The sequence below is a fragment of the Syzygium oleosum genome, unplaced genomic scaffold (genome assembly GCF_021117445.2).
Source record: "Syzygium oleosum isolate NSW1041296 unplaced genomic scaffold, Sole_v2.1 Sole_v2.59, whole genome shotgun sequence".
Lineage (NCBI taxonomy): Eukaryota > Viridiplantae > Streptophyta > Magnoliopsida > Myrtales > Myrtaceae > Syzygium > Syzygium oleosum.
This window is the reverse complement of record NW_026607543.1, coordinates 503558-524883: the sequence shown is the minus strand read 5'-3', so window position 1 is coordinate 524883 and position 21326 is coordinate 503558. Positions and strand designations below refer to the sequence as shown.

General features: G+C 37.3%; 1 protein-coding gene and 1 non-coding gene across 4 annotated transcripts; one reads left to right on the top strand and one right to left on the bottom strand.

Moving 5' to 3' along the window:
- Nucleotides 1-398: 398 nt before the first annotated feature.
- On the top strand, nucleotides 399-20093 carry LOC115662489 (probable RNA-dependent RNA polymerase 5). Of its 3 annotated transcripts, none has more exons than XM_056307769.1 (19): nucleotides 399-828; nucleotides 1573-1735; nucleotides 1815-1944; nucleotides 3843-3917; nucleotides 4688-4853; nucleotides 6009-6183; nucleotides 6265-6352; nucleotides 6455-6601; nucleotides 7506-7562; nucleotides 7655-7726; nucleotides 8477-8583; nucleotides 13824-13972; nucleotides 14243-14465; nucleotides 15515-15740; nucleotides 17413-17558; nucleotides 18248-18413; nucleotides 18735-18879; nucleotides 19297-19460; nucleotides 19663-20093. In XM_056307769.1, exons 1-19 carry the CDS (start codon nucleotides 534-536, stop codon nucleotides 19915-19917), a joined length of 2949 nt encoding a protein of 982 aa, XP_056163744.1. In that variant the 5' UTR covers nucleotides 399-533; the 3' UTR covers nucleotides 19918-20093. The 3 variants fall into 3 exon arrangements, with proteins under 3 accessions (XP_056163744.1, XP_056163743.1, XP_056163742.1); XM_056307768.1 differs by having other exon boundaries at nucleotides 400-837; nucleotides 6458-6601; XM_056307767.1 differs by having other exon boundaries at nucleotides 400-837.
- A 361-nt stretch (nucleotides 20094-20454) lies between these two features.
- Nucleotides 20455-20672, bottom strand: LOC115662490 (small nucleolar RNA U3). Its single transcript, XR_004003261.1, has one exon. It is a non-coding gene; the product is annotated as a small nucleolar RNA U3 (small nucleolar RNA).
- Nucleotides 20673-21326: the final 654 nt, after the last annotated feature.

Here is a 21326-nt window from a genome sequence, read left to right as displayed (position 1 = left end):
AGAAAAATATTATCATTCTCTAGAAAAAATTTTCGCAGTTTTCGTTAAATAAATGGAGCTTTAATCTAAATCTTGCGGCAGTTATGGTTTGATTTCTTCATAAATCGAGACACTTGGAACTTTTATGATATGTCAATTTCGGCACGAAAAATTCATATTAAATTTTTTTCGTAATTTTGAATTTTGGGGGCTGTTCTGAACTTTTGAAATGAAAATCAGTGCAAAAGTTTTTGCTTTCCGAGCGAAAACGGACAAGTGCAATTATCTGCTCCTGGTTTCAGACAAGGACCTTTGACGTGACTCGACCCGACCGGCAACGTTGCAGCATTTCCCCAGTTTCACGCTCCACTCTGCGCTTTCTCCGTACCCAAGCCCCAAAAAGAGAAGGAGAAAATGGAAAGGAGGTGTCGACATTCTCCATTTTGATTTCAGATTTTCCCCGGAAAATTCGAACACCGTCTCTCCGTCGCGATCGATCAAGCTCAGAAACCTCTCACTCACTCTCTCTCTCTGAGACACACTCGTCGACCGCCATGAACGCTTCGCCTTCGCAGATGGTGCCGCTTCCTCTTTCCGTCGAGGACGCGATACGCCGAATCTGCACTGATCAGAACCAGCCTCCCCCGAACGCGTCGACTCGGAGGAAGCTCGCGTCGCTCAACGAAGAGGCCGCGCTTCGGGTCCTGAGGTCGACAGCCGCGACGAAAATCAAGTGGTCCATCGACGGTCTGATCTCCCGCATCATCGAAAGCGGCACCGGCGCCGGCGCCGGCTCTTGTCCCTCGCCGTCTCCGTCGAAGATCGCTCGCATGTCCTTGAATGATCAAAGTCCGGCCCGTCAGTGATGTTCTTTTTCGTGGAGCTTTCGTTCTCTTTTTTTCTTTTTTTTTTTGGTTGTGTGGAGGTCGTGCTGGTGATTTTTGTGCTTGTAATTCGGAGAAATTAGAGCAATAGGGGACGGTCAATCATCGCAAATTTGGAAGTTGCGTTGTTAATAACAACTTGTTATCACCATTTGCGGTGTCAACATCTTGTTTAGATTATCCGATTTGATTCGTTTTGGAGAATTGACATGTTCGGAGGGACGATAGTGACTGGTGAGCAAAGACATAACTGTTGCATGAGGTGACGCAGCCTCTCGTTTTTATATGATAGTTTTTTTTTTCTATTTTTGTGATGAGAGCGACTGAACTATATGTTTTTGTTGTACTATCGCCTTTGTTTGCCGGTGTTTATTGTTAGGAAATGGAAAACTTGCTTCCTACATGTCATGTTTTGTCTTCCTGTGTATAATGATGAACATGGATTGTTCAAAGTATGCTCAATGTACGCGTAAAAGAATCTGCTGGTACGGTGGTTTTCCTTGTTTTATGTTCACTGTCTTGTTTTTGTGGTGAGAGTGACTGAATCGTATAAAATGGCCTCTGGTTACTTGTGTTTTTGTTTGGAAATTGAAAAAGAAGAATAATGCTCTAAACTGCATCTTCTTTTCATCTTCCGGCGCTATTTGTCCAGCAAGAGTGTTTGTTCAAAGTTTGTACAAAAAATTTGAGCTGGGTATTCTTCTGCTAGACAATGGATTGGGAAGCTCTCCTGTGCGAGATCAACAGATTGGAAGTCCGAGACTTCTTCCGAGTTTGCAAAATTGGAATGGACAAGCAGTTAGCCCCCACATGAAGGCGTTGAGCGAACTGGAGTTTAGAAAAGCATTTCTTATTCTAAACTACATTGGGGAGTAAGTTCTCTTCTTAGTTGCTCTGTCTGAATGTTGTCAGCTCTGCATTTTGAGAGTATTGGGCTGCTATTTTATGCAGAGGAAATCTTGAAGATGCCATAGACAGCGATAGGATTCGACTGCTGAAAGATCTCAGAATGATCGAATTTGAGGAAGTGGTCTGGAATGCCATTGGGCGGTTTCGTGTCAAGAAAGATGACCGTTGTAAGGTAACCTTTAGGAAGCGATTCATTTGTGCATAGTTTCCAAAACTAGTCCCTTCTTTTCATTTTGGAAATTGTCCCTCAATTGTTAGGAGGCAGATTGTTATGAAGTGACTTGGAGCATGGATCACTTTGATATGTGGCTTAAAATTGGAAACGTGGAATGGTATTAGTTAGGAAAGTGATACGAGAGGCATTGGCCATTATAATATATATAATTTGAGCATGATATGCTTGCCAGATGATTTGGTAAAATGACCTAAATCAAAAAACTCTTGTCTGATACATATTATAAATATTTGATAAAATAATGGCCAAAATACACAAATGTGCGTGCATGCGCGCTGGAGAGAGAGAGAGAGAGAGAGAGAGAGAGAGAGAGAGAGAGAGAGAGAGAGAGAGAGAGAGAGAGAGATACATATTTATATGTAAATATGGAAGTGTGCTTATTATTACTATACAATACTAGAAATGTTCATGCAAGTGTTTAATTGCAAATTTACTGTAAAACAGGATGAGTATTGTAGATCACGTATCATGAGGGAATTAATGATGGTTTGTGTAGTATTCCATTATATTGTCTCTAACATCTTGCAATGGATGATGGGAAGTAAAAACCTGTGTTCTGATGTGTATAATTAATTGTTAGTTTAGAAATGAGTGAGGAAAGAGTGGTTAGTTTGAGGTTGCATGGACATATAATCTCTTAATGCAACGATCCTTATGTGTTGGAATGTGGTAATGGGAATTTTTTTTTTATCATTTGATTTGGGAACATGATGGCAATGCTGCTCGGTTGAGATGATTATACCCCATATAAATAACTATAGGTGAACAGTACCAATAGAGCTTAAGGTTTGTTGCATTTTGTGGTTTTTTCTCTCACATATTAAATTGAGCAGTACGATTCATAATGTTTCTAATTTAGATGTTTAGCGCATCACACTGCTCGCAACACCTTAAGGACAAAAGAGTGCTTGACATTAGCATTTGCACATCACTAGGATTTTCTTTTATCAAAAAAGTCTTAAATGAATATGATCCATTTTGTAATTTCTTCCGAAAATCCAGAATAATTGGACAAGAATGATAAGCCACGGTGCTTGTTTGGCAAGGATGAAGCTTTTTCGTGAGAATTGTGGTTGTTGAACTTATCACTAATGCATAATGGGTTGCGTAGTATGTGGCATTTAACAACTAGAAGAATCACTTTCATCACTATTGAAATTTTTTTTTGCTCGCATGCATGGATGTGGTGTGGACACTCTCTAGCTGTGTATTGTCTCTCTATGTCAGCTCTCATGGCGGTTTCTCCACTTTTCTTGTAATAGAGTCCGTTTTTTGTTGTCTCCACAAGCTCCTCATGTATATAATATGTTAGAATAGCAAAGAAGTCAGCCATTTACTTCATCTTTTTTCATATTTGGATTTCTTTGTTTGACTAAACAAGTTAAATTTGCAGATATTTTTAAAGAGAATGAAAGGCCTAACCTCTTTTCACTTGTCAATGCCAATATCAAAACAAATAAGAAAAAATTTCATTAATTCCATTACATCTCTCATTCTAGGTGCCTGTAGAATAAACATGATGACATCTTAGTTGAAACTGATCTCTTGGACTAATTGGTGCTAAATTTTATGTTTAATGTACAAAACTTAATTCTGAACTTTTTATCAAGCAATGTTAGGTATTAACCGTGGTAGTCAGAGATACTTGAGCTTAGGAATACATGGTTCTGGAACAAATTATGTATGTGTTAATTTTATTTTATTTTGAAGTGGAAAGGGATAAAATATCCAAACTTTTAGAAGATTATTCTAGTTATCTATCCTAATATTCTTAATAATTCTGATTAAGGTGTCACCTGAAACTTTTTCGGTGTTTATGTTGTTGCTGCTTTCAGCATGTTGACTGGGATTCTGGAAGGACACATTTCTACCATTGTCACGTTTCACCTCAGGGGTGTTATTGTTTTAAAGTAAGTTTCTTGGCTTTTATCTTGAACATATACTGTAAGACTTGAATTCTGACTCTTAGGTTATATCAGCAATGGCTCTTTCTTCCCAACTAAGTTGTGGAAATGATTTTTCCAGAGAGTGGGATTAGTGCATCACTTAGTCTCCTTTTCCTCTTTTCGCACTCCCCTTGTATATTGTAGTTATCAGCATGCGTAATTTATATGGAATAAATTTGAGTTTAATTTAGCAAATGGGTGATCTGTTAATTGAAAAGATTGTAAGTGGCATTGGTTGGTGCACCTTGGCAGAATGCCGACTCGCATCTTAATCACTGCGTTTTCTGTATTTGGCTCTTGCTGCTTTGAAGTTGTCTAACACTGGCTTGGTCATCTGATATATTAATCTTGATATGATCGAGTCATTTAGAGAGGAAAAATGCAGTAGAACAATGTGCTTTGAAGTTGTGTTCTTTACTACCATAAAGAATGTGTTTATTTTTTCTTCCATGCCATCTGTTTATTTCACCGGTCAGCTTCTTCTGGTGCCGAAAAGAAAAGTGGTTTGACTTTTTGGATCCTGGTATCAATTGCCCAAGGGCATTTGGTAAGCATAAGAAGGTTCTAATTATCAAAGTAGTGATTACACGTATTACAAATAAAGCAATGCATTCGGATATTACAGAGTTTCCTTATTTGGTTGTTAAGAAAGTTCCCTACTGGCACTTTTGAACAAAATCCTTATGATTTTAGCTTCTTAATGATGATGCTCGAGACTGTGTGTGCGCATTCAGGGACCTTACCTTAATAAGACGAGAACACTTCTACAAAAGGCATTAGGAGATGAGAATGTTCTCCTTGTCAAGTTGGCAGAAGAGATGTCGGATGATACTCTTACTATGTATAGAAAGATTGCAAAGGAAGGGATTCCTGTTGGTTTGCGTCGATACAAGTTCTTCGGTAATTTTCATTGCTTGTGCTCTTTGTGTGCAGTTTTGTTCGTTGTGTGTATGTTCTTAAGCTTTTATTATGATATTTATCAGAAGATGTGAATTTGTGAGCAATTTGTATCATCAAATAAGACAACCATGATAAAAGGAATCAGAAAAATCGGTCATGATACTGTATTATGGCTTGTATTTGGCTAATGTATAAATTGTTGACAGCTCTCCACTGTTATTTAATGTTGAAATGGAAAATATAGCTTCACACAAGCATGAGTTTGCAGTTTGCTTGTAGTCATTTATTCTTTTGTTGCACACTCCCTTTGCTTTTTTCTCTCTTTGGGAAATGTAGAGTTTGTTTGGAATGACCTTTCGTATTAACTCTTAGTTTCATAAAATCTTGTTGATCTCACAATGTTTACATGCATAGTCATTACATGTAACTTTTCAGAATATACGAATGTTGACATGTATACTCATTACAATTTTTATATAGTATTAAAAAAAACAATTCTTTTTTCCATTTTCAAAATTTCAGAGCAAATTTAAAAGCATGAAAATGAAATTTCGTAAGTGTAGATGTATACTTATGTGCAATATGTATTCATTTACTGTCTGCTTGAACTTTTGGGACAAGCGGCTTCCCAGCATTATATGAGAGCACAAGTTAAGAATTCAATCTTATTGTTATTTTGCCAAAATTTCTGCATTGTCTTTAATTTGTTGGGAGAACTTGTATCCTAATTAGATGAATCTTGGTTGTAATCATGTTTCTTGTTTTCCATTCGACAATGATTTTACCCATCCATGTTCCTAAGTAAAGCGCGGGAGTGGGGATTCCTTGCCTCTGCTAGCTTTTGTCTTTTGACACTATGCAATACGCAATACTCTTCCCCCCGGTCTGTATACATTTTCTGGACATTTTTTATGCTCGGCTTGCGTCTAGAACCAGATGCGCAGTCATGATAATTGCATCAGCACATACAAGCGTTCATATGTTGGTTATCTTGGTTTCTATTTCACAAAGTATTTTTCCGTTTTTCTTTTGTTATTAATTGTATGGCATGCCTAACGGAGATTTGTTTCATCTTAGTTTTTGGAGCCTCGTTTGCTGTAATGAGAGCTTAAATACATGTTCAACTGCCAATAAATCTTTCATCCTTGCTGATAGTGTTTAAGGATGGGGGCAAAGAAGAGAGAAAAAGAGACCCTACTACATCCTCTGTGAGGTGTTACTTTGTTTGCATGGAGTGCGAGGCACTTAAAGAAAGGAAAACAGTACATGAAGCTAGATGCTTCTTCATGCATGCACATACAGTGTCCAGCATATCCCGCTACATGATACGGTTCGTTGCTGTAGAAGTTTCTCATCTGAACTTTGCATGAACTATATTATATCCTAATGACGTGCATCTGCTAATAAACAGGTTGTCTCTTATCTTGTCCAAGACCGTTAGCTTGGAAGTTGACTGGAATCGAGTGACGATTGAGAGAATTAAGGATAAGGATTGCAAGGTGTTATCTTTTGATTATTTCGTGAATGAAAACTTGGTGTCATCTAAAGGTATTCTTTTACTTCGCTCCAATGCTTAGTATGGTCAATTTCCTGTCTAATAGCAGGACAAAGAGGGAAATTCCATCTATGATAAGAACGGAAAACCACTTATACATACTGATGGAACTGGATTTGTTTCCGAGGACATAGCTTTGAAGTGTCCTGGAAATATTTTCAAGGGAAGAGGTGTGATTGCTCCTGCTTTTAAGGTTTGTGACCTGTGGATATGGGCTATCATATTAATGGTATCTTCGTCTTGCTATGCAAAAGAAACTGATCTTCAAAAATAATGACAGCGATAAAAAAGGAAAACTGGTAGTACGTAATGATGCCATTTATGGTTAATTGTGGGTTATATCTTTAGATGGTATAGTCATGATGACACTGTAATGGCAATACTACATTTGGCAAATAGGATGATGCTGCCTGGGTATGATGAATTACTGGACTGTCTAGTAATAGTAGTATTTTGTTTAAGGGATGCAATCTCTGCAATAAATTTGAACAAAATGCAGATCTAAGCAGTACACAATGTGAATTTGCAGCTTAGGTGTTGCAGATCGCAGTTTGGTGAGTTGCTTTTACTGCAAAAAAAGCATTGTTAATCGATCCTATTGTGATCAATTTCCTTCTTACATGTAAAGTGAAGATATCTTTTCATAAGCCTTGAGCAGTCACCTTTGTGTTTAATGCCTTTATTGATATCGTTAGTGACTAATGTTTTCAAAGTACAGTAATTATAAAGTTATGGATTTGTTGCCTCTGTTCAACTATTTTAATTTCGTATCTTTCTTTAGGCCTTTCTTTCCCTCATTCAAATGGACGTGTTTTAAATGTTAGTCACGAGTAGAAGAATTGAATTAAACTAAGCTCGTTCCTTTCTGGGGAGTTCTTTGAGATATTTTCAGTGCCACGGGGTCCACAAGAATGCGTTGCTTTCTTCCCTTCTATTGTGCATTTTTTAGGGAAAAATTGTTAAGAAGGCATATGACTGAATACATATTTGTCTTGTCTCTCATTTCTCTAGTTTTAAGTTAATTTCCTAGAAGTTTGTATTTATAGCTGTTCTAGATGCTACTTGCCTATGATTTGGTCATTTTTCTGTTATCCTAGGGATTTGCTGGCTGCGGCGATGATGAGCAGATACTTAGAGAGGGCATCTGTGATCCGGTAGTTGATGGAGATTTTTTTTTTGTGCTGGTGCTTGATTATTGTACAGTATGTGCAGGTTGAACTTTTTGCTCTTTAAACTTCTCTTGCAGCCTTTGCTGATTCAGTGCCGTCTATACAATGATGGTAGAGCCGTCAAGGGAACTCTTCTCCTTGATAAGCAAGTAAAGATTTTGCTGTATTATGCTGTTTTCTGTTCTGATTATTGGAGTGCTGTTTTCTGTTCTGAATATTGGAGTGTTGTCATTTCCTGTCATGTACTTCTGCTTTGAATTTATTTAATATTTTAAAAACTAGAATTTTCTCTTACTAAGTCCTATATTTAATAAAAAACAATGTGGTATAAATTGTTGGAAGTGAAATTGATCTTTTCATTCTTCCTTTTTGATATCAAACATGCGTTGGTCCTCCAATTTTATTAGCAAAATAAGATAAATATTGTTATGTAAGATTTACTAGGTTTTCATGCTATTTAATTATTCTCCAGACTGGTTTCATGAGCCCGAATCAAATTTGTTTGGTGGTTGACATGAATGAAATTTGCTCTCCAGCTTCATTTATGCTGCTTTTAGCTATAATGTATCAGTATGAGAGTGCAATAGAAGTCTCATGTGTTCTGGTGGGCTTTTCCTCCGTCCATCATTGCTCACAAGAGGAAGCAAAAAAGGAATGCTGTTCATAAAGCCGGTCGTGCAGAAAATTGTTCAGATCATTGATGTTGTTAGAGTGTTTTGGTTGCTTAGGAAAATCCACATTGCACTATTGAGTATCATTTCAGCTTTGAGCTCTAACTGTGAGTCTAGTTATTAGTTTTGCAGCTGCAATAATTCTCTATATTGCGATTTATTTCATTGTTTCTATCGGATCATAAATATCTTCCATTCTGATTGTTTTGTTTGAATTTTGATCTTTAGCTCCCCCCTCATACAATTCATATTCGACCGTCGATGATCAAGGTTGAAAAGGACCCTAAGCTTTCAGATATCAGGACCATTGAATCACTGGAAATAGTACAAACAAGGTACAACCAGCATATTTTGCCAGCAAGCTATTATTGGCTTAATTAATTCTCTGAGGTTCTTATGGCACCTTCGACCCTAGTACTGTGATCACAGTGGTATGTGTGGGTTTGTTGCCCTGCTATACTTCTGAGTTGTTGATTATTATGTTAAGATTTTCCTTTGCGGTTAGCTGGTTAAAAGACCCCTACAAAAGCAGACTGAAAAGTTTGCTGCTTTCCTGTTCTTTCAGCAGTTTAATTTGAACATGGGACATGTTTTCCTTGTGAACTAATTTAGCAGAGTCGGTAGCTTGTGTATTTGGCCTAGTGCTTTTTAATGTAACTTCAAGTTGAACACATTATATCAGCAAAACCATATACATATATATATGTGTGTGTGTGTGTGTGTGTGTGTGTGTGTGTGTGTGTGTGTTATATCAGCTTCCTAGGATCTGGGGATCTAGTTAGTAAAGAAGAAGAGTAGTTTGTTGACTATCTAGTTTGTTGACTATCTAAAATATCTTCTTTTAAATACAGATATGTTGTTGTCAAACAAGAACAATGAATGTATTATGTTTTCATAAAATTGCATGAAAATGATATAAAGTTCTAAGATAAAAGTTTAAGTATTCTATTACTAGAAATAATATGAAACTAAATAAATGAAAGAGCATTGTAACTTATATAAAAGCCATAAGCAATATACAGAATTAAAAGTAATAATATTAAACCAACCATGTAGGTGGTAAATTAAGGCGAAAAGGGTAAAATAGTAAGAAGAAGTAAGGATGTATAACAAAAACAGACCAACCACAGGCGGTATAACCTGCCGCTTGTGGAGTATATTGCTGTAATATAAATTGCAATTAAGAAAGATTACTGATATTTAAATAATATCGAAAGATTACAAGTGCAAATATTATAAGATTACAAGTGCCAAAGCATATAAAAGCCTTTGTATTATCAGATCATGAACAAGATCTGGAACATGAGGTGTTACAGGGATGGTATGAAACTTACAGATGTGTGAATGGAAGTGAAGATATTCAAAGGTAGATCTGGGTGAGAGATATGGAAAGATTGAGATATAATCTCTCTTATTTTCAAAAGGAGAAAGGTTTCTTTGGAGAAAGGCTTTTCTAGATATCAGACTGTTTTCTGAAAAGAATTCGATGCCCTCTTTAGATTGAAGAGTTCAGGTTTTAAAGGTATCTTGGTCACTGTGGAGAGGGTTCATGGGACCTTACTGTAGTAAACAGTAAAAGGTAAAAGTGTACAGTGATACAGTGATGCTTTTATAAAAGTAGTCAGACATAAAAGTTGACAGCTATGAGCTTCTTTCGGCTCTTTTGTCATCATTTCAAAATCTGGATAAGGATTCAGGAGGGTCCTCTTCTTCCTCTTCGTCTTCATCCTTGACATCTCTCCATTTGATACCGGATATACCTGGTATACCATAGCAATCGTCTTCATTGGAGTTTTCACTATGATGAGAATGGGAAGATTTTGAATTTTCAAGTTGAGAAAGGGCTTATTTTAGCATTCCTGCTAATTGTTGATGAGACTTAGCAGATGCTAGTTTTGACAGAACGAACCTTTTATCGTGTAGAAAGGGAGTGATATTATTTTGATTGATTGGGCTAGGGTTTCTGTTATGCAACCATTCTGTGACGGCTTGTTCAGCAACTCTATCCTAGAATTTAGAACCGACCTACCATTTGACTTTAAATCTTCTGATGAGAATGATAGTGTTCCAATCTATGGATTTTCTGTAATCAAAATTCCATGCTGTGACCCATGATACTCCAAAATATATGAAAAAGAGCATCAGCTGTGGAAATCAGACTTTATTTGAAAGGGGTGCAAATTGGTTGGAGAATATTTTGTAACTGGGTTGCACCCATGGATGGAGGATTTCAACAATGGAACCAAAATGTTTCCACCATTTGATGAACAAGAAAGGAACTTGTCTAATATCAAAGTTTTCAAAGAAAAACAGTTAAGTATGGGTATTATTGGCATTTTTTCTTAAGAAAGTATTCCATCAAGTTTGTTGGTAATCAAAATATGAGTGAGGATTTTTATGGAAGTGGTTCGTTGATTTTGACCTCAAATTTCATCATGGTTGTAGGATGGGGTTTCCACTGAGAAGGATGAATAATTTTAATGAGTTTTGTCAAAAAAATGTTTAATAGTGACGGATTTTGTTTCTGTCAAAATCTTTTCATAAAACTCATTTGTTTTGTAAATATCATGAGGAACATAATTAAAATTTTCAGAAAACGTATTTTTTGCAAATATGTAAGGGTTCTCATGATAAAATCCATTTTCAACTGTACTTACATTTTGGTATACAGTTTTTTGAATGAAAACAGATTTTTGTTTTTGAGGGGTTGCCTGAGTTGGCTGAATAACCATCTCACTAGAAATTCGTTTTCTTATTGTCTTTTGATTGGCTATAGGGATAGGAGAAGGATCCACACTTACTATTGATTGTTTTAGTGACTGATTATTGAAGGCTGCTTGAAGAAGTTTGATTGCTTCTTCATGAGATAGTTAAGAAATATCAAAGGATACAGGTTCTTTGGTAACTTGATTTGATATGGTAGTGATATTCAAAGATGGTTCAACAGGGTTGAACTGCTTGAAGCCAGGTCCTAATATCGGTTAGGCCCGAGGGTTTTTGCTTTGGGGTTTCGGCAATTTCTTTGCTTTGTCTTTTCGGGTAGGTTTATTGGGAGGCATTTTCCCTATAAAAATTCTCGTGAGAAAATCAGGTAAAGAATTTGTAATACCATTTATGAATTCAATATCAAAATCAAAAACTGATAGTATGGCTGGCCATCTGGCAAAAATTTGTTTTGAAGCGATATTTTGAACTGTTAAAACAAGCTCTTTCTCAATTTAAAGATTCAAATTCTTCCCATTCTCATCATAGTGGAAACTCCAATGAAGACGACTGCTATGGTATACCAGGCATACTCGGTATCAGATGGGGAGATGTCAAGGACGAAGATGAAGAGGAAGAAGAGGACCCTCCTGAATCCTTATCCAGATTTTGAAATGATGACAAAGGAGCCGAAAGAAGCTCATAGTTGTCAACTTTTATGTTTGACTACTTTTATAAAAGCATCACTGTATACTTTTGCCTTTTACTGTTCATTATAGTAAGGTCCCGTGAACCCTCTCCACAGTGACCAAGATGCTTTTAAAACCTGAACTCTTCAATTTGAAGAGGACATGAAATTCTTTTTAGAAAATTGTCTGATATCTAGAGAAGCCTTTCTCCAAAGAAACCTTTCTCCTTTTGAAAATAAGAGAGATTATATTTGGCAAAATGACACTATAAGTGCCATAAGTTGTGTACGGAGATCACTTTGGTGCCATAACTTTTTTTCGGATCACTTTGGTGCCAAGTCGAAGGAAAAAAGATCACTTTAGTGACTCCGGCCAAAAAAAGAGCCACGTCAGATTTCCGGCGAGCCATGTCAGCATCGGAAATTAATAAAAAAAGAGCTACGTCAGATTTCCGGCGACCATGTCAATATTGGCACTAAAGTGATCATTTTTCAAAAAAGTTGACACCAAAGTGATCTCCGTACACAACTTATGGCACTTATAGTGTCCTTTTGCCGATTATATCTCAACCTTTCCATATCTCTCACCCATATCTACCTTTGAATATCTTCACTTCCATTGTTGGAAGTCACACATATGTAAGTTTCATACCATCCCTGTAACACCTCATGTTTCAGATCTTGTTCATGATTTGAAAATACAGAGGCTTTTATATGCTTTTGCACTTGTAATCTTATATGATAAATTTACCTTGAACTTTTTTCGTGACACAAAAAATTTCAAATTATGCCATTTGTGACAAATTTATCCTGAACTTTTTTTTGTGACACGAAAAATCCAAAACTATGCCACTTGTGACACATTTACTTCACAATACTTTGGTGTATAGGCATTTTCGTCTTTTTTCTTTTTCTTTTTTTTTTCTTTTTCTCTCTCTTCCCTCTGCCGGCCATGGCGGAGGTAAGCCGGTGAGGGCTGCCTTCGCCGTATCCGGCGAGGGTCGCCCGACGCCTGGGTGGGTGAGGGCAGCCCTCGCCTGAGTCGGGCAAAGTCGCCCTCGCCAGATCCGGCGTTGGGTGACTTCGCTCGACTTAGGCGAGGGCTGCCCTTGCCAAATCTGGCGAGGGCACGACGCCGGCGAGGGTGACCCTCGCCGGCTTCCCTCCACCATGGCCGGCGGAGGGAAGAGAGCAAAAAAGGAAAAAAAAAACTGAAATAGGAAGAAGACGAAAATGCCCATGGGCCAAAGTATTACGGGGTAAATGTGTCACAAGTGGCATAGTTTGGAATTTTTCGTATCACAAAAAAAAGTTTAGGGTAAATTTGTCACAAGTGGCATAATTTGGGGTTTTTCGTGTCAAAAAAAGTTCAGGGTAAATTTATCCCAAGTGGCATAATTTGGGATTTTTGGTGATATTTTCCCTAACTTTTATCTTAGAACTTTATATCATTTTCATACAATTTTATGAGAGAGACTCTTCGTAATAGATGTGGCCCAAAGGGGGTTCCATTGGGAGTTTTTGAGGTACATAAAACTCAGTATGACCATTGTGGCCTACCTTGTGATACTGATGCTGTGACTCCTTGACAAGAATCTTCAATTGTATCAAAAGAAATGTGCGGAACAATCTATGCGCTATACCCAACAGAATAAGAGGTCCGTTGTACCCCTAAAACTGAGAATTTGAGACTTCTGCTCATTTACTTTTACGAATATTAGGCATTAGACGTGTGGCCTTCTTTGAAAAGTTTGCCACAGCATAGGCCTTTTTTGGCATTTTACCTTCATAGAGTGGAGTGTACTGCAGAAATATTGTATATAATACACTGAGTCCTACTGTCTGGTTAGAGACACCATGGATTTTGTGAAGCCAATCTATCAACTATATCCTAATTTCATTGTTAATTTCTTTTTAAGATGATGTCAGCAGATTGGAAAAATGTGATGCTTTGGATGGCTGACTTTTAAAATGCCAATTGTAGATTCAACTTAGAATGTTGATCATGATTCAGTCTTTATCAAATCTTATGGGTTTGAAACTGGCTGGAATTCTTGACAGTTGAATTCAAGATTACATTATGGAGAATTAGTAAATCCTGTTGCTGTTTGTTCGGAGCTTTTTCTGCCATCAAAATTTACCTTTCCGGAGGAAGTTATTAGACCTTGGTCCTCATCATTGCAGCAATAAACCAAAGCCTGCGTGTCTTTCAAAGACCTTGATTGCACTTTTAAGCTATGGTGGGGTCCCGAAAGAATTTCTTTTGGACTTGCTGGAGAGTGCTCTGGGAGATGCAAATAGTGTCTTCTCTAGTAAACGAGCGGCTTTAAGAGGTAGTAGTCTTCTGAACATTTGGACTGTTGAAATATTGTCTGTTCTTAAAACAGTCCAAAAAGAGATTTTGTCCGATTTGTTTTTCTTTCTCTTTACTTGGATTTGCTTCTTTTATTTTTCTTGATCCGAAATATGCATAAGTATAAAAGGGCATCTCTGTTTATCTTTGGTGCTTTTACGTCCTGTGGGTGCACATTTCCTTCAATTGCTATTTGATGTGTAATCATTTTGCCTTTTGTTTTCCTTTTGTTCTTTTACTGTATGAGCAGTTTCGGTGAATCATGGTGAGAAGGATGGTTTCATCGCGGCCAGAATGATCTTATCTGGGATTCCTCTGGACGAAACATACCTACAGAATCATCTATCCGAACTGATGCAGGATGAAAAGAAGAGTTTGAAAGGAGGAAGGATTCCTATTCCAGATTCTTACTATCTTATGGGGACAGCCGATCCCACAGGAATTCTTAAAAGTGATGAAGTTTGTATTATTCTGTATGTACTCTTAATCTCATCTTTCTATGTGTGATTGTTATTTAGAATGAGTCCGCTAATGAAAACTCAAGATAAACAGTCATTTTGTAATATTAATTTCAGAGTGCATCCCTTTGTTTGTAGTGGCTTGGTATGGTTATGGAATAACTTCTAACCATGCTGTAGGGTAAAATTCAAAATTTAGGTTTGCATATGATTTGGCTATTTGACTAAGCTAATGTTGTACTTTTATCCAACTTTAAGGAATTTCAAAGAAATGATTTGAATTTTGTGAGGACCCCATGCAAGTGATTCGCCTTTTCAAAGATCATTAAAAAGTCGTATTTTCTATTTCGGAAATAGATCTCTTTTGGCAAAATTTTGTCAGTGATCATCCATATTTTGAGATGTATAGAATTTTCGGAGAGTAGTGTGGTCAGGCTGGCAGTTGACATCAAACAATTGGTTTTACCCTCTCCCGGGGGCATGTCCGAGCTAGGAATCCTTTATATCCGGTAGGATCTACTTTCACATTGATCGGTAACTTCATTGTGATCCATTAGAGTATTCTGTTTTATGGGGTGACCAGTAAGAGTGTTTTGTCTTATAAGGCGATCGATTAAAAGATTTGTTATTGTTCATGTTTCCAAAGAAAATCATGTTTTATGGTTTAAGTATAAGGTCAGTCTTCACGAGTTTTTGATATGCATAGTTTTTTATTTTCGTTATTAAAATAACCATCATCCTATCCGATTTTTCTCATGCCATTTATAACTGCTTTTGCTTGAGCTTGCCAATCAATAATTGTAGCTATGCTTGTCTGGGGCTTAGATGTTTAATTTAGTTACATGCCTCCATATCTGGCCCTTGGGTTTAAACATCAATCGAGCTATATTGCTTTGGTGACATCCTATCTCTGGTTCTGTTCTTGTTAACCCATGTTTGAGTTTGATACAACTTTGGGGAAAAGCCTTTTCCGAAAAGGTGTGGTTACCTATTGCGCTTTGAAGTTATAATGCTGTTTCAGGTGTCTCCACTATTTAAATTTTTGCCTTGAATCATCAATGCAGTGACAGTGGACAAATTTCAGGGAAGGTATTAGTATACCGCAATCCTGGTTTGCATTTCGGAGATATTCATGTTTTGAACGCTACATATGTGGAAGCATTGGAAACAAAAGTTGGAAATTCCAAGTATGCCATATTTTTCCCCACTAGTGGACCGCGCTCCTTGGCCGATGAAATAGCTAGTGGGGATTTCGATGGGGATATGTATTGGGTTTCACGGAACCCTCAGGTTGGTGTTTACATGAGATTTGCTCATTCTTGTTAGTTGCCTTGTACTACATTTGGTTGATGTCCTTTGCCAGCTTATGATACCACCCTGGACCCCCTTCCCCTTCCCCCCAAACAAGAAGTTTTTCTACTTTTTTTTCTGCAGTTTCAAAATCCTTTCATGATTTTCCTCTTCTAAGTGAGGTTTTAGTAGTTGGATGGTATTTTTCACCATCCTTTTTTCTCATTAGACAATTTTCCCTTGCTTTACAGTTGATGCATACTGGTCTTCAAACTTATACTCAGAATAGTCGTATGCCATCGTAACTGGGTTCCAACTTGGCTAAGCAGTTGTTATGGAACCCTATCTGGCCAATGGAAAAGGAATTTAATGCTTTATTAGTTAAGTTATTTGAAGTTTAGCGAAAAAAGTTATCTGAAATTCATACATGTTATTTACTATAGTGACAGACCTTTAGGAGAAGATGAGCCCGGACTTAATTCCTGAACGACAGGGAAAACTGTTCATGCTCATGTTTGCTTTTATTAGTTTGGCTTTGCTCATAGGCAATGTAAAATGGCCTTTTCAGCCACTCTTTATGCATGTGCCTGTACCTCTTTCGTCTCTTCTTTGGTGTACAGGCCTAAACTTTGAAAGTAACTTCAAAATGAGTTGAAAAACATGACCGACCAACTGGGGCCTTTTACTGGAAGAGGATTGCCATCCTTAATGTCCTTGGATAATTTTTACATCTAAGATGTTTTGCTGTTGCTTTTTCTTGAATCTCTCGGGTAACATTGATTTGGCGGAATGGAAATGCAGTCTTTCACTTCTGTTGTTAGCCTGCTGGTCATTTGTCTCTGCATTGTTGTCTAGCACAACAAAAGAAAAAGTAAGTCGATCTAAGCCCATTGAATCATGACTATATCCACTATTTTGATATTAACATCTGATAGAGATTAAATTGTAAGAGTGGATCTTCTTTTGTTTCCTATTTATTTGGACCCCCCAAGAATCTGTTGATATCTCTGATTCCATTCTCTTGTTCCTAACACATCTAAGTTGGCAAGGAGATGTTCATTTACATGCTAACTGTCCAAGCCAAGCATCTTAAGAAGGTTTGGAGCACCTGTCAAAGAGCCAATATAAGAAAGTTTTTTATTTGATTTTGTTGAAGTATTATTCCACATCGATTGACAACGGGTCCTAAATGCTCTTTATATTCATGTGGTCTCCTTCCACCTAATAGCTTAAGCTTTTGGGTTGGACTTTCTAATAGATTTCCAATTCACCGTCTCTCTCATGTTATTTGTTATCAGAGTATTGGAAATGAAAACATTACCTTATTAAGTATAGTTAAGGAGTGCGGCACTCGTTAACAAGACCCTTTTAAGAATATCTTTGTTATTATATCTTGCAGTTGTAGATACCTGGATCAACCGTCTTTTTTTTTTCTTTTCCATCAAGGGTGAATCATGATTCAATGGCTATGTTCCTAACAATGAACTCATTGGTGCATCATGTACTGTACTTGTTATGTCATTTTGTGAGGCCTACCTTGCAGTGGTTGTCTCGGTAATTGTTTGGCAGTGATGATTGAACTATTTACAAAATTTGTTGATTCAGAATTGCCGAATGATGTCCGTTAAATCTTTCAAACAACCACTTATTGAGCGTGCAATTCATGTGTCAGCTGTTGAAGTACTTTACACCGAGCCAGCCATGGGTATCTGCTTCTGCAGCGCAAGACATGAACTGCAAGAAGCCAAGTGACTTGTCTTTTGAGGAGTTGGAGTGTGAGTTGATTGATTTATGGTTGAACACTAGATTTAACCCAAGGTAGGCGCTTTTATATGCATTTGGTTTTAGGTCAGTGCCGTAAATCTGAGACTCCATATTCTGGAACTACTTGTGATTGAAGAGAATGATCTAAGAACTAGGGGAAAAGAAAGTTCTCGGAAATTATTCCCATAAAATACCTCACAGAAATATGAATTTTCCCACCTTTGGCTGCACTTTTAAACTTTAGGTTTTTTGCCCAAAATCTACTTTAGTTTGAAGGAGGTTAGTCATTTTGGCTTTTAAAACTTCCAGTTATTTTATCAAATTGGTTAAGAAGCTCGACGTTTGCTGTTCCATCACCCTGCTGAATTGCCGTCAATGAAGTGTTATTTATATGTGATGCAATCTCGATATTTTTTCCGAGTACTTTTCATCTGCTTTATGTATTATTTATCTTTGCCTGGAGCTAATTAAAAACTAGGCATGTGCCAGTAAGTAGAGGCATAATTTGGTTATTATATTACGTAGGTGAGGAAAGAATTATAGCCTTTTTAGTTCATCGAGCTGGCTCCAGGTTTTTTTGTCTTAAAATGTCTTGAGATGAAAAATCTGATTCATTATTTAATGATTATTTTGGTGAAAACACAATGTGATCATGAAGATTAAGGTGATCTACTTATGGTGCTTGATTGTGCTGCATAAAAGGCACCGCTTGGAAAAATTGACATTTTCTATGGTGTTTTCAGTTACACAGTGGGTGTTGCAGCTGATAGTTGGCAGGCATTGATGGATCGTCTTCTAACGCTTGGTAGTGATCAAGTTGATGAAAAACGTCGGGTGGAGAGAAACCTTTGTCAGTTGATTGACATATATTATGATGCCTTAGATGCTCCTAAGAATGGTGGAATAAAGGTTAGTTTCTTATTTTACGTTCCTTTTTATTTAAGTGTCGGACAAGATAAGATTTTGAGTCTCTCAATTCTCTTGCATTTGCTTCTATTCTTTACAAGGCTAATGACCTAATTGGTATTATTATTTAGAGCTTACTTTTCCATTTTATGAGCATGCAATAGATACCGAAGTGCTCTGTGGCACGCTTTGCTAAATTTGCATAATTTCATAGTGCTTACTGTGAGTTGGATAAAAACTCTGCGTGATGCATCTTTATTCCTATTTGATGGTAGTTTTTCTTGGAAGTTATTTAGCGACTCTTTCTTTTGTACTGGAGACCAGATTAAAGTTCCCAAACTTTTGAAGGCAGAAACTTTCCCACATTACATGGGAAAGGATAATTCCATTTCCTTTCGCTCCAAATCTATCCTCGGATTGATTTTTGATACGGTAGAATCATACCAGGCAGAAATTCCAACCGGCAAAGGTGAGATTTTGTCTTATTCAGTTTTTTATTACTCTCAAGACCTTTGTGAGTTTGTATGATAAATAATTATAGGAATGGGACAACACTCATTTAAACTGGTTGCTCTCACTTAGCTCTCCGTACAATATGAAGCCTGGCAATATTTGGATTATCGTAAGTAGAAAGTTGACTTGAGATCATTGCATCAACCTATCGGCCTAAAAAAAGAAGGTACTCTTTCTCGATGGAGTTGGTTGATTAGGATTTTATCCTATCACCGAGTCACCGAGTTTAATGAACAGATTTTGTGTGTAGTCAAACATTTTCTTCTGCTGGTACTTATTTCTTCTTATAATTTTAATCAGCTCCGATTTTCGTTTTTCTTCATCTTAGCTGTTGAAATTTATGGGGACTGGTTTCTTCCCATGATAATTTTAGGGATCTGGAAGATCCCATATTTTGATGTGGAAATCCCGAATGACTGCCAAATGGAGTGGGGAAGACGCTACCCCGAATATAGAAAGGAGATGGAAGCTGCTCTAAGCCAAGGTGCAGAAGGGAAGGATTGCTCCCCAGATGATGTAATAAAGAAATATAAGCAGGTATATTTATCTTGTCTTCTCTTTTATGTTCTCCAGTCTTAGTCAGAACAGTGCTCTAGAGACAAGTTACAGAGGACAGAGAAGCTTGTCTTTAGAATACTTCCTGTGAGACCTAGTTTGAGAAGAGAGAGAGAGAGAGAGAGAGAGAGAGAGAGAGATGTGGTTTTAGGAAATTCATTTTCGCATAATTCTTCTGGTACAGTTGCTATATGGTGCACCGGATTTCGAAGAGAGCCCGAGGAGGTGGGACGATATTTTCAATGAGGCTCTCGCGATCTATAACATTTCGTACGAGTACGCGACAGGAAGGCATGCCGCGATCGGAGGGAAAGCCATCGGCTTATGCGGATTCGCTTGGAAAGTGGCAGGTCCTGCGCTCTGCCAGATTTATGCCATGAAGCAGGGGCAGAAGTCGATCGTCTGCCTACCCTCAGTTCTAAAGGAAATCTTCAGTTGAAACTTATGTTTGGCTTTAGCTTAAAGTACAATTGTTTATATCCCTCTTATTTATCTTATCATCCGCAAATCTCTTGTTTTCTACATAACAAAATACGCCTTTTAGGTTTTTACTGATAGAGGTGATCATTCCTCGGGCTCAACTGGGCCCTAAGGTTGGATTACATTTTCGCCGAACACCACCTATTCTAAGACGTCAAAAGTCTAATCAACAAGTTTTGAGACTTAATTACACTTTTTGAAAGTTTTATGATTCAATTGCACTTTCATGACAAGTTTTAGGATTGTTAATGTACTTATCTTCATTTATATTTATGGTTAATATCATGAAAAACTCTAAATTTGTACAATTGTGGTAAATTTATTCAAAATTAATTTTTTGACTATAAAAAACTCAAAATCGGTACATCTGTGATAAATTTACCAATTGTTAGTTTTTGTTAAATTTTACTGTTAAATTATTGAGTTGGATGACATGTGGGAGTGACGGGTGTATTAGGTGGGTGTTTTTTTTTTGGTAAGGTAAAAGATGGGGGTAAGTCTGTCAGACAGCCGTGTGACCATCCCAGCTAGAAACTCCGGCTGAGAACGATCCTCTATAGCTCTGATGGATCTAAGCAGAACCCAATAGAGCCGTTAATCACGCTCTGGTCACACAGCCTTGGTGCATCCACCAGACTTTGGTTCCTGTCTCCATAGGTCTTAAGGACACAGAGATACGAGTCTATAGAACAGATCCTATTCAAGTAAGGTAGTTGTATTAGGTTGGTATTTAATCCTCCGTTTGTTATAAATATATCAATTTATGATTTTTCGTGATATTAATTAAATATAACCGAAATTAATGGAGGGTGAATTTGTTATAAATATATCAGTTTGGGGTTTTTTATGGTCAAAAAATTAATTTGAGATAAATTTGTCAAATGTGTACAGTTTGTGTTTTTTTGTAATATTAACCCTTATATTTAAAATATTGGGCTCGCGCTCAATCGGGCCAGGTGTTCTTGATAGGTGCCATAAATGTCTCGGGCTCTTGTGGTTCGGGTTGGGCTTCGGTGGGTTTCAAAGGCCCGTACGCACGGTCAATGAACAGAGCTTAATTTCTGAGCCGCTCTCAAGTAAATATCTTGTTTTGAGGATGAACTCTCTGTTCGGTGGAGTAAGTCATCAAAAGCGGATTGCACAGAAACATCTGTAATCGAAGAGGAAAAAAAATTTAATAATGAATTGCAAAAATATTTTGGCAAAAGCCGCTGATATTGTTGTGATTGGTCCCCTGTTTTGCTCGTCTTAAAAAAGTGCGCTTGATACGTGCGGCGACGAGGTTTAGCCGTTGCATTTGCGTGCTTGCACTCGACATCTACCTTAACCCCTCCGAAGCACACATAGCATTGACTACCATTGCCGCTA

Excerpts from the sequence above, each read along its gene's own strand:
- LOC115662489 (XM_056307767.1), top strand. The coding sequence starts at position 534 with ATGAACGCTTCGCCTTCGCAGATGGTGCCGCTTCCTCTTTCCGTCGAG. Across the intron at positions 13,973-14,242 it reads TAAACGAGCGGCTTTAAGAG|TTTCGGTGAATCATGGTGAG; the intron begins GTAGTAGTCTTC and ends CTGTATGAGCAG. Across the intron at positions 14,466-15,514 it reads GATGAAGTTTGTATTATTCT|TGACAGTGGACAAATTTCAG; the intron begins GTATGTACTCTT and ends TCATCAATGCAG.